The sequence below is a fragment of the Enhydra lutris genome, unplaced genomic scaffold, assembly GCF_002288905.1.
Source record: "Enhydra lutris kenyoni isolate GAN:26980312 unplaced genomic scaffold, ASM228890v2 scaffoldscaffold6, whole genome shotgun sequence".
NCBI classification, from domain to species: Eukaryota; Metazoa; Chordata; class Mammalia; order Carnivora; family Mustelidae; genus Enhydra; species Enhydra lutris.
In genome coordinates, this window is record NW_019154090.1 from 20,341,154 (window position 1) to 20,353,606 (window position 12,453).

General features: G+C 55.9%; 1 protein-coding gene across 4 annotated transcripts in view; it reads right to left on the reverse strand.

The window, feature by feature from the left end:
- Positions 1–12,453, reverse strand: part of LOC111141917 (protein phosphatase 1 regulatory subunit 16B) — a 65,599-nt gene that overhangs the window by 13,138 nt on the left and 40,008 nt on the right. For all 4 annotated transcript variants that reach the window (XM_022494759.1, XM_022494758.1, XM_022494761.1 and 1 more), the window contains exons 2-5: positions 10,665–10,735; positions 6,594–6,739; positions 4,404–4,507; positions 2,642–2,766 (exon numbers count right to left, since the gene is read on the reverse strand). In XM_022494759.1, coding sequence (XP_022350467.1) covers positions 2,642–2,766; positions 4,404–4,507; positions 6,594–6,739; positions 10,665–10,735 — 446 coding nt within the window. The remainder of the gene's footprint in view (positions 1–2,641; positions 2,767–4,403; positions 4,508–6,593; positions 6,740–10,664; positions 10,736–12,453) is intronic.

Here is a 12,453-nt window from a genome sequence, read left to right on the forward strand (position 1 = left end):
CGTGATTAAGGCAATAGCACTTACTGAGTCCCTACCATGTGCTGAGCTGGGAGGAAGGGGTTTCAGAGGCCCAGAGTGGTGGTTTTAAAATGTCTGCACATTCTTTGATATACCTCTCTTAAGAGAGAAAGTTTAATTCTCTTGCTTTGAATGTGGGCCAGAACAAGTGACTCACTTCTAACAAGTAGGACATTGTGAAGTGGTGGTGTGTGATTTCTGAGGTGAGGTCATAAGAGGCATCACTGCTTCTACCTCCTGCTCTCTGGGATCAATCCCTCGAGGACAAAGCAGCCATCACGTAGTACAGAGAGGCCGTGAGGAGGTGAAGCATGGAGGCCTCCTGCTGACAGCCGGCACTAACTTGCCAGCCACATGAGGGCGCCATCTTGGAAGTGGATCTTCCAGCCCTAGTACAGTCTTCAGACGACTGCAACCTCCTGAAAGACCCCCAAGCACAGCTACCCAGCTGAGCTGTTCCCAATTCCCTAATCACAGAAACTATGTGAGGTGATAAATATTGATCGCTGTTTCAAGAGGCTAAGATTTGGGTTTGTTCGTTACATGATAGGCAATCAGTACGTCCAATAAAGGAAAGCCTCGTGCTGAGGTAACAGCTCTCCTGTCTGACACCATTCAAGGCCTCTGGTGATAGACACCACCCTGGGGACCTCACTTGTCCCATCTGCTTGATCTCCAGAAAGTACATAAAGCATCTAGCACGTGACAGACACTCAGTAAGTGATGAACATTCTCAGAGAGCCGTGAGGGATGACAAGGTTCACCATGGATATGGAAGAAGGAGGAAGGCAATGAGGTAAAGAGACACCAGCTGCCTAGCTGAGGTGGGAGGCAGAGGGGAGAGCCCAAGGGGGCCAGCAGAAGGCTGGCTAGGAGGAGACCAGGGAGCTCTGGGGGTGCTGAGATTTGGGGCAACAGCATTGCAGGCAGTGGGACAGAGAAGGCTCGGCCCCGGAATGCAGCCATTCAGAACGCAGCCCTGACGGTCAGGCACTGCCTCATCCTGAGGTACAGCTGCTATAAGGTTTGGGCAAACAGACATTTTCCTTTATTTTTCAACTTGCAGAAGAAGCCCAGGGTGTGATCTGGTACAGGCACCCACGAAAATTACAATAATCATCTGATTTATAAATGTGTGATGTTTGCCAGTTGTGGAGACAACAGCCGGCAGGGCCAGCAGACATTACAATCTGTGTGGCCTCGTACTTGGCGGGGAATAAAAAGGCATGACTGGGATAGGGAGAGCATTAATAATAATGATGATAGTGTGAACCTCTGATACCTACTGAGAGTTTAGAGACTCTGGGCTTCGCACCTACATGCAGAATCCCATTTATTCCTCCCAACAACCTGGTGGGGAAGGGACGAATAGTAAACCCCACTTTACTGGGAAGACCTGAGACCCAGTACGGGCCTAGCCCATGTGGTCTGGGCCACCCTGAGGCCAGCCTCAGTCCAAGAGGAGGAAACCTGTGTGTCTAGAGGGCCAGCCACAGACCCAAAGGGGCGTGTGCCCTGGGACATCCTGGCTTTGCCTTCATACAGCAATGTTCCATCTTACTATGTGACTCTATCTTTGAGGGCTGCGCTGAGCAGGGACCCATTAATAGGTTAACGAGGGGATGAGGCAGAGGGTGGGGCTCAGGAACCAGGTGGCAGAAGGCCAGTTACTATCTTTGGGCCACAGGTCAGGCCTGAGGGGCAATGAGGGCTCTCGGGACTGCTGAGTCCTACTGGGTAAGCTCAAGATTTTGAGACTCCTGAGTGCTCCTGGCCAGCATGGACCCCAAGCCGAGGCCAGGGCCCAGCCATCGGTGAGGAGAAGGTGAGTATGTGGGCGTCCCAGGCCATGCTCCTGTTTTCAGTTTAAAGCCTCAGAGCCAGACTCTCCCCAATACCGGACTCCATCCTGTAGGAGAGCCTACAAAGAGAGGTCAAAGCTTCCAATCCCTGACACTTGAGCTGAAAGGATGAGTGGAGCTAATCAGGCAGACCTGAGAGAGAAAGAGCTCCCTTGTTCTCTATCTCCAGGATCTAATGAAGCCTGGGGCACACAGGTGTGTGTTGCCTGGATGGAGGAAGGAACCGATGGATGGATGGTTGGATGGATGGATGATTGGGTGTCTGGACACAGAAGTCAAAGAACCCAGGGGACAGGCTGTTGCATGAGGTTCGGGGAGGCTGCTAAGGCTGGGCAGAGAGATGGGAGAGGTGATCCTAAGGCAGGGGAATGGACGGTGCAAAGCAAGGTGGCATGCACGAGTGGGTGTCTGGTGGCTTCAGTCTTTACGTGGGAGGCACCACGGGAGGAAGGCCATGTGATGGGCTCGGATGGACACCGGGAACATGAGGTGAAGGAGGAACTGGGAGACAGGGCTGGTGAGCAACAGGGCTCCTGTCCCCCAGCCCCAGCTGAAACTGGCCAGATTCTCCAAGGCGCTGAGCCCTGTTCTGCTAACTCTCCATATTTCAGGAGCAACCCTGGCCCCAAAGTGAGTCTGGAGGAGGTTCAAGGTCACAGACAGGCCCCAACTGTATCAGCTTAACCTCAACCAGATGCAGGTCCACCCCAGCTGGCCTGGTGCTGAGCCCCCAGCCCGACCCGCCTGGCCCATGTGCTCACCAGCGTGGCGCCCTGGGCATCTATCCAGTCGAGGTCCTGGCCCGCTGCGATCATACAGTGGATGTCTGCGATCATCTGCTGCTCGGGGGCCGCCCGCATCTCGTTGATTTTCTCTTGGGTGATGCCTGTACAGGGGAGAGGGGGCCGAGTCAGCACCCTGGGGCCAGGCCCCAGGCAGGGAGGGATGCACGGCAGACGGGCGAGGCTGCCAGGCAAGAGAGCAGACAGCCATGCCCACGGGTCATTCTCTCCCAGGCCCAGTGAACACACACCCACGCACCGGCCCACAGAACAGGGGCCATTCCTTCCTGATGCCCAGGAGGCACTACACGAGTACTGTTTACTGTGAGATGTTCTGTTCCTCCGCACCAGAAATCCCCACCATCCACCTGCCTCCATCCGCTCAAATGGCTGGCTCTGCCTCCGGCCACAGATCTGGCCGGGATCGCCCCCCCTTGCTGACCTCCCCTGACCACCGAGCTGACCAGGGACTCTGCTAGTTCCCCTCATCCCGTCCGCGGCTGCGTTTGCGGCGTGGCACTTCATGGATTTCCGTTACGGGAATGAGTGAATGGACAAACACATAACTTTTGAATAGAGAAGTGGAGTCAACGGAGGTGGGAGGACCCGGACAGACATTCTGTAGCCTGAGTCTCTGGCTACAAGTCTGAGTGTTACCGGCAGCGACTAAATATATTTAAGGAAGCGAAAGTGACATGTTCTATTCAAAGGTCCATTAGATAGAACATTCTGGGACAGAATCTGGGGGAGGTCTGTAAACTGAAAAGGAGGAAAAAAAAAATTACAATTTCACTCGCATGAACCCTGAACTAAAATGCAGCATTTCGTTCCCTGAGGCCGAAAGTCAAATCCGCAGCACGACAAGAAATGCCTGTGACTTTAACACCAACAGAAAGTGCACCTACTTTCCTGACGTGCTACCTTGCTATTTCGTGAATTAATCAAGTTTCTACTTAACACGTTTAGGAATATTTCGGTAGCTGTAGTTTAATATTGTTGGGTTCCTTTATAATCAATCCTGAGATTCTGAGAACTGCACCTGAAAACACGATTCCTAAAGAGGGGCCCAGAGATTCACCAGACTGGTACAAAAACGCAGACCATCGGCCAAAGATGGACAGGCAGCCCAGATGCCAAGGAATGGAGGGACCACATCATGGTTACCAGAGCGCTCTGGGAAGGAACTCAAGGGCAGGGTCCCAGCCGGCCCTTACACTGTGGCCCAGGGTCTGGATTTGAGCTGTCTTCTGGCAGAGACCTTCAGAAATATGTCCCCGTGGTGGTGGGGCGGACAGGTCTCTGATTGCTACATTTGTTTCCTCTCTGAAGCTCATCTGTGAGCTGAGAACAGCCACAGCTTGTTTACCCCAGGCCCTGGCAGACCGCGTGGTGCCTGGCACAGAGCGGGCACCCGCGAATGTTCTTGACTCTTGATTATTTTCCCAAATGGAAATATATCTTTCTCGTGAATGTTTATTGAGTTGGATTGTCACAGCTGACGAAGAGGAGACAGGGCCAGCTGAGGCCGCCCACGCGTGTGGGTGACACGGCAGAGAACAATGCCTCCCTCTGCACAGCACAGCTTTCCAAGGGTCCTTCTGTGTCCTCGTCTTGCCAATCACTGGGATAACCATTGTAACGAGGATCCATCCCCTTTCCTGAGTGCTGGGCACGAGGCAGGCATGCAGCCGGCTCACTGGCGCACCTGTGCCCATACCAGGGCATGCCGCCCTGACCTTACCCTGGTACGCCATGCACGTCTCGATGACATCCAGGGTGGGCTCGTCCTCGCAGAGGTCATATGGCATGTTCCCGTCTGAGTTGACAGCGAGTAAGTCGGCCCCACTGCAGAGAGAGGGTGAGAGTGAGGGCCAGGGGAGTGTGGCTGGGGTTGGTCTGGAAGCCTCTGCCCTCCAGCCTCTCGCCCACAGCTCTGCTGTGCACCCCAGCGCCCCCAGCCCCTCCCCCTCGCTGGGGCCCCCCAGCTAGGACAGCAGCTTTGGACTCTGCTTCTCCCAGGAGAGCAGCCCCAGCAGACCTCCACCGGCTTCCTGCTCTGTTGGGCCAGCAGGCAGGCACTTGGGGACAAATGTCAAAGTCCTCCCTGGTGACCGTAACATAAATAACACGAATGGCCCTATAAGCACACCATCTTCTTTCATCTTCGTCCTAGTCCTTGTGGGCTGTTCCTGTCAGCCCGTCTCACTCAAGAGGACACAGAGACAGTCCTGGTGGGCTGTTCCTGTCAGCCTGTCTCACTCAAGAGGACACAGAGACTCAGATAGCCAGTTGTCCGAGGTCACACAGTGAGGACGTGGGAGGATCAAGGCTCAAACCCCGACTCTGTTTCAGTCTGCAACCCCCTGCAGAAACACCCTAAGCTCTCCCCCACCATCTCCAAGTCCCATCCCCAAAGGCTGACAGCCCAGGGGCAAGACCGAGCCTTGGGGCTCCCTGGCAGAACCTGCTTGTGGGGCCAGTGGTTCCCACGTGTGGTCCTGGGCTGCCCCACAGAATCACCCAGGCATCACTGAAATACAGGGCAGCTTCCTGGACTCTACTCCGGACCCCCTGAAACACCCTCTGGGGGTGAACCCACACGCCACGTGACTCTGGTACAGATCAGCGCTGGGGACCCGCTGCGCCAAGCTGGCACCACCCCCTTTCCCTCTGGGCACCATCACCGGTCAGGTGCTCCTGGAAGACTGAGTCACACCCAGGTCCTCATGAGAGCTGTGGACACGGGCCCCCGCCAGTAAGTCCTCAGGCCCAATGGCCCTGCACGGAGACCTCTCCGTGCTGCCACGTGCCCTTGGGCAAGCTGATCCTCCCCTCTGATCCTCCGCTGTGACCTCCATCATCCCCTGAGGCCACCTCACAAGCTGCTGCTTTGCTGAGACCTCTGCCAAAGGTCACCTGTTCTTGGGCCCTCTCCCTGACTCCTTGCTCTCAGATGCTCTCTGTGGCCTCCCAGGACCCACTCTAAGCACCAGCACTGAAATCCCCTGGTTTCCTGCCCAGTCCCCTAGCACTTCCGCATTCCTGAGGGACCACTGCCCAGCTCAAGTGCCCACCAATTATCAGGGAATTCAATAGAACCCACTTGAAATGGAATGCTGTCTTTTCTGTGTTTTCAGAACCTGAGCAGGAAGGAATTTGAGGACTGGAAAAGCCCATCAGAATAGCATATGCAGAAATGGCCTTATTCCTAGGGAAGACACTGCTACATGGTGCCCCTCCAAGCAGGTCCCCCCCACCCCACCAAGGAATAGCATGTAAATAGCATTTGGGAGACAGGGCCAAGGAAATATGTTTGGTTTTTTTTTTTTTTTTTTTTTAAATAGCAAACTAGCCAAAAATGGCAACAAGACATAAAGAGGGTAGTGGAGACAAGTATAAACTCATGGATTCACAGAGACAGAAAGAAAGAGATTTTAAAAAAGAAAAGGCTACCCTGATATGAAGCCAGGCCAAGCCCCTACATGGAAGGAAACCTACAGACCCACATCCCTCATGAACACGGATGCACCTGTCCTCCACGAAATACCAGCAAACCCATCGCAGCAGCACATCAAAAGGATTACACACCAAGACCAATGGGGACCATTCCGACAATGCAAGGGTGGTGGTTTGGGAGGGAAGAGCACAAAGGGAGAGACAGAATGAAGAGAGACAAAGAGGAGTAGGAAAGGCACACAGAGATGGAGGGAGAAAGGGAAGTGGGAGCAGAGGAGGAGAGAGAGACATAGAAACAGAGGTGGAGGGAGGGTGTGGGAAGAAAGAGACATATCAGGCACCACAAGAGGCAGAGGAAGTGGTGGCCGAGAGGAAGAGGAGAGAGAGGAGGGAGAAGGAAGGCAGAAACAAAACAAAACCAACAGAGAGCTAGCGAAGGCAGGGCGGAAGCCCCGGGGGAGAGAGGGCCACGTACTACTGAACGAGGATTTTCACCAGGTTGATGTGGCCACAGGTGGCCGCCGCATGCAGGGGCGTCCATAGCTCGTTGTCCTTGGCATTCACGTTGGCACCATGGGAAAGGAGCAGCTTAACAATCTCCTCAAAGTTGTCAATGCAGCACTGCGGAGGGTGAGGGGGAGACACAGGCAGGATCAGCTCCCGCAGGGCCTCGGCCCCGGTGGGGACACGACAGCTTCCCCTCGGGAGGCCACGAGAAGGACAGTGGAGCCAAACTGTGTCTGAGTCTGAATCCAGCTGTATGACTTCCATGCTGTGTGACCTTGGGTAAGCCACATAACCTTTCTGAGCCTCAGTTTCCCCATGAGTAAGTTCATAATATTCAAGACGCAAATATAAGTGAAACATAAAAAACATAAGGGAGCGGCAATAAGATGCTTTTGCAAGTGTTGGTGAAATGAAAGGAAATTTTGAATGAGACTTTAAAATCGTTTTTAATTCCTGAAGGCCTTCTTCAAACAAAATTGTATGGACGACTCTACCTTTGAGAACGAATACATGCAGGGAAGGCTGACTCCAGTTGGAGCAGGAGTAGGTGTCGGTGGGGTAAGTGGGCTGTTGGGGGAGTCCCTCTCCCTGTCAGTCACCTCCAAGGCATGGCCCGAGGTCACAGTCTGATACCTCTGACTCGGGGACTTCTGACCCAGGAGCTCCATTCCTGGGGAAGCCCCAAGTAACCAAGCCTCGCCCCCAGAGCACCCACCCTCACCTCAGGGCTCTGGGGACCCCAATATAATCCCTGAAAGGACATGGCCATGTCTGTGCTCCCTCCTGTTCACATGTAGGCCGGTCCTGGAGAGAGGGCAGGCTCTCAGCAGCCCTTCAGAGAGACAAAGAGCTCTGACAGCCGTTAGAGCTCTCACACTCCAGGGACACAGACAGAGATAGACTCCACAGGGATGGAGGGGCTTCAAGCCCACGAGCAGAGAGAGGCAAGGACAGAGGGGGAATATAAGGAGTCACTTAATAGGCCAGGATGGAGAAGCCATAGGGGATGAGGCAGGGGTCTGGGCTCAGGACTCCCCAACGACGTAAGGGCTCAGCCCTCTTGCAGTGGGAGACACTGTAGTTATACTCAGACAAGCAACATAATCAGACTTGGTTTTTTTGTTTTGTTTTGCTTTATTTTGTTTTTTAATCTTCCCTCGGGGTGGATGTGGAGAACAGACTGCGTGCGAGCACTTTTGGGGGTGGAGAGGGACAGTGAGAAGCTATGTTGAAATCATCCAGTTAGGAGATGATGGCAGCTGGGCCTACAGGAGTATCTGTGGGCAGAGGGAGAAGGGACTGGATGTCAGCAGAAGAATCAGGGGCACCTTTGGGAACCCAAAGCCCTGGGTGTGGGGATGGGGTGGGGGGACATGGTGCCCAACCCCATCCCCAGCAGAGCCAGGGCTCAGCACCAGAAGGGCATGTGGGAAAGGAGCAGCTGTTTACACAGATGATGCCAGAGATCCAGGTTCTCTCTCTGCTCTGGCCGGTCTGGGGTTGGCTGGGTCTAAGAGCATCTCTCCAGAACCTCGGGGTAAAGGGAATTCAAGGAAGGGTGGCTCTGTCTCAGGAGGGTTGAGCGAACCATGCAGCATTGCTGCATGGCCAGCAGAGGGCGCCAAAAGCACTGGCGTGAGGTCGTGGGTAGCAGCAAGGGGCCCCAGGCTGGCTGTCGCTGGGAGGTGGGTCTAGGAAGCCCCTGTCCAAAGAAGTGGCTCAGCCCCACCTCCCCCGTGTCAGGAGACAGCAGAGCCAGAAAACCCACCCTTGGGGCTCCAGAAAACGTGAGGATGGGGTGGCAGGGGAGCTCAGGTGGAAAAGGGAGGAGACTGTGCAACCAGAATTGCAGTCTTGTGAGAGCGATGCCCAGCCTGAAAGACAGCCAGAGCAAGGGCTGGGCTTGGGGTGCACGTTGCAGTGGTCGGTGGTGGCGTGGGCAGCCCTCCTCCCCCACACTCCCCAAGGTGGAAAATGGCACCTGCCGTTGGATGACTCCTCCCGCCCCCTCCCTTCCCACATTCAATCTAGCAGCAGGCGTGGGGATGCCGTCTCCTAAGTCCCTGCCCCCAGCCCACTGCCTGGTGAAGCTTCACCACCTCCCTGTCTCCCTGGTGCTCCCCTTCCCACGCCCTGCACCCTCACCAAACCATCAGTCTCAGTTTACAAACCCCGAAGGCTCCCTCTGCCAAGAGGAGAAGAGCCACTCTCCTTTGCCAGGCATGTGAAGCTGTTTCTTAATGTGCTCCTTGGTCAGATGCAGGGGCAGTGACAACAGTAACAACAGCCCCGCCAGTCACGTTATCGATAACCACTGGGAGTGCAGTGGAGGAGCCCTGGGACCACCTCGCTAGCCTTTGGCCACGAACTGCCTCATTCACTCCTCAGAACAACATCCCAAGTGCTCCGGAGCCCTGTGTGGCTAGCGGCTACCGTCCACCGTCCAGCACGGGGCAGATGCACAGGACATCCCACCATCATAGAACATTCTACTGGACGGTGCTATCCCTGAGCCTCAGTTTCCTGAGCTATAAAATGGGGATAAGATTTCAAAGGGCTGTTGTGAGGCTCACCCTATGCTTCACAGAAGCGAAGTGACTGCAGACACGAGCAATGGGACGGATTTCAATAATGACAACACCATCTCATGTTTGTGCCGTGTCGGGAGATGCGAAGGGCTGTTATAAGTACTCACTTAATCCTCACAACAACCTAGTGAGGTGGGCACTAGTTATTCTGATTTCACAGATGAGGAAAGTGAGGCACAGAGAGCTTAAGTACCTTGCCCAAGATCACACAGCTAGAACGAGGGGATGCAGGACACCCTGTGCACAGGAAAAGCAGCCAAAAGGACACATGGGAAGCCACTGGGCTGATGGCCAGAGGTGGGGCTTGCTCCTGGGGCTCCTGGATGGGGGCAGTGGTCAGTCGTCGTCCATCCCTTCCCTTCTTCATGGGGACAGGGAGAAGCTCTTACCAGCCCGGGGGTCTGGCAGCCTGGCCTCCCACCCACCATGTTGCATTCAAGTCCCCCTGCTCAGAAACTTGGGCCAGGGCACAGGGAGGCTTCTGTGTGTTCCTTAAGTCAGCATGCACATATTGAGCACCCACTGTATGCCAGCGTGGGGGAAGACACTAGGACGTACCAATGAACAAGTGACCTGGGCTCTGTGCTCATGAGGCTGAGTCTGGACAGAGGGAGGCCAACATCAAACGGTTCAGCTAACCGCTCAAATGGCCACCAGAGGGCGTGCTCAGAAGGTAAGGATGCCGTATCACGCACCCCAGCGCCCGGGCCCTCACCGCCACCTGGGGCCAAGCGGGCACATACCCACATGCCCGCATGCCCGCATGCCGGGAGAAATGCGGTGCGGAGCAGCCAGTGTGTGGATGGAACAGAAAGGCCACAGGGCTGGAGTCTGGAGAGCCAGGAAGCCCGGAGGGCTGGTCAGGGGCCAGGCCTTGAGGAGCCTTGTGGGAAGACACAGAGGGCTTTGAGTAACGTGAGACTTTGACCTGAGCATCCCTGTGGCCACAGCGCGAAGAGTGAAACAGGGCAGGGCAGCTGGGTGCTGGGGACCATCGAGGGGGCTAGCCCTTCGCCCTGCTGTGAGAGCACCTGGTTCGTGGCCACACATCATGGTGTGTGACGCCCAGGCAGGTCAATCACCTCCGTCACCAGGGTGGAGGGGTGCCTTGGTGGGTGTGAATAGACACGCTTCATAAACTTCAAGCTCAAAACAAACTTGCTTTGTTTGCAAGCCTCTCGCTGGGCAGTGAGGACGCAGTGGACAAAGGCTCCCTGTCCCTGGAGGCCGCGCGCGTGTGCTGGGCATGCCTCCGCACCGGGGCTCCGGGGGCCTGTTCGCAACAGACCCACGTCTCTCCCCTGAGGAGAGAAGAGCCTTTCAGATGAGGCAGCCAAGGATCCCCTTCCCCCCTCCTCTCTAAGGGCTCTGGGCAGGAAAAAGCAGGGAGGTGGGGTAACTGTTCAGGTAGGGGGGCAGCAATCGGGGGACCCCAGCGAGCCTGGCCTTACCTGGTGCAGGGCTGTGAGTCCATCCTCATTGCACAAATCAGGGCTGACCTTATTCTTCAGGAAGTAGCGTACTGCAACAGAGGGGACAGGAGTGAGCATCCCGTCACGCACCAGTACGCGGCCATGCGAGGGGCCGGGTGAGACCCACTTTCCCCCATGGCCTGAAGCTGACCATCCCACTGACTCTTTACAACAGGCACGGGAGGACGAGGAAGCTGCTGTGGGGAAGCCAGGAGTGAGCTGGGAAGGGCGGGGAGAAGACCACCCGTTCCGCAGGACCGATACTGGGTCAGCACCCCCAGCAGGTGCTGGGGGTGTGGGGGGCAGGGGACAAGGTCTCAGGAGCAGTGGGGGATGGGCGCGGGCCCTCAGCCCCATCCTCGCCAGACCCAGTTCCTGGGGCCACAGCCCTGCGGCTTCCTTGGCCTGAGTGAGAACTGAGGTCCACGCGAAGGCGAGACTGAGGCCTCCACCAGGCTTCTAGCAAGAGATGCCATCTCCAGCAGACCGGGGGTTAGGAGTGGCAGGAGTCTGTAGAGGGTATGGTCCACACCAATCCCACGCGGCGCTGTCTGCAGGCCCTTCCCAGATGCCCCGGTAGCCGGTCTCAGCCTCAGCACTGGGTAAGGTCATTTATGGCACAGCCACAGATCACCAAGGCCCAGCCCACCTATCCGCAGGCCACAGGGAATGCCCTGGTGGCCTTCAGGAGAGTAGAAGTGGGCACTGTGTTCCCATGTAGGAAGGGCTTGGGGAAGATTCTGCTCGCATGAGGCAAGGGTTCAAATCCCATGGTGGGGGGCGTGGAGGGTGGGCCAGGCTTCCTGTTCCAGAAGACAGTCCTTGAGGCAGACATTAAACACCAGCTGCTAAAAGCGATATTTGTGCACAGTAATTATCGGGGTGTTCCCCATGCTGCATGGGAGCCCCCGATGTGGAATGACTCCCATGGCGGGCAGTTATTTTCAGCCAAAGGTGCGACAAATCACCCCATCTCTACAGAGCCCTTCGTATGCAGGAGCCAAGGCCCCCTTGTATGTGGGCTCTGCTCCAGTGGGGAGCCTGGCTCTGGACACAAGGGAGCAAAGACCCCACCGCCTGCACCCAGGGCACAATCAAGCTTTCCCACCTCTGGTTCCACAAGGAAAATGATTCCTACATACACAGTGTTTTCTTACTGAGCCCTTCCTCTGAACCCAGGTGCATGTACACGGCCTCCTTTCATGGGTCCCCATCTGTAGCTACTCCCCTCGTGGAGAAGAAGAGACAGAGAGTCCCAGTCACACGTGACCATGCACAGCAAATCAGATGCTCTGACTCTGAAGGCCAGACTGGTGGCCGCAGGGCTGCTCTGCTCTGACCCCGAGGCCCAGGTCCAGAGAGGGAACCAGCCCGGCAGGAGCCCTGACAGCTGGTGTGGGGAGGAGGGAGAGAGCAGAGCCACAGCAACGGAGCCCCCCAGGACCCAGCCGGGCCTCCTCCTACAGACAGACAGGCTCAGGGATCTACACACAGGACAGAAGGAACACCGCAGGTCCTGGGGGCGCGGTCGGGTCTTTCAGGGCTGTGTTAAACATGAGCTTGCCTCCTCCAGCTTCCTGTTTAAAACCCTCTCGTGGCTCCACCTTGCTACTGGAATGAAGTCCACAGTCCTTTTGTGGGGCTGGCCAACTACAGTACACGGGCTGAATCTGGCAGGCAACCTGTGCCTGTAGATCACGTTGTTCACTGCAACACATCCACGTTCATTTCTTTACACGTGGCCTGAGACTGCTTTCACCCGACAACA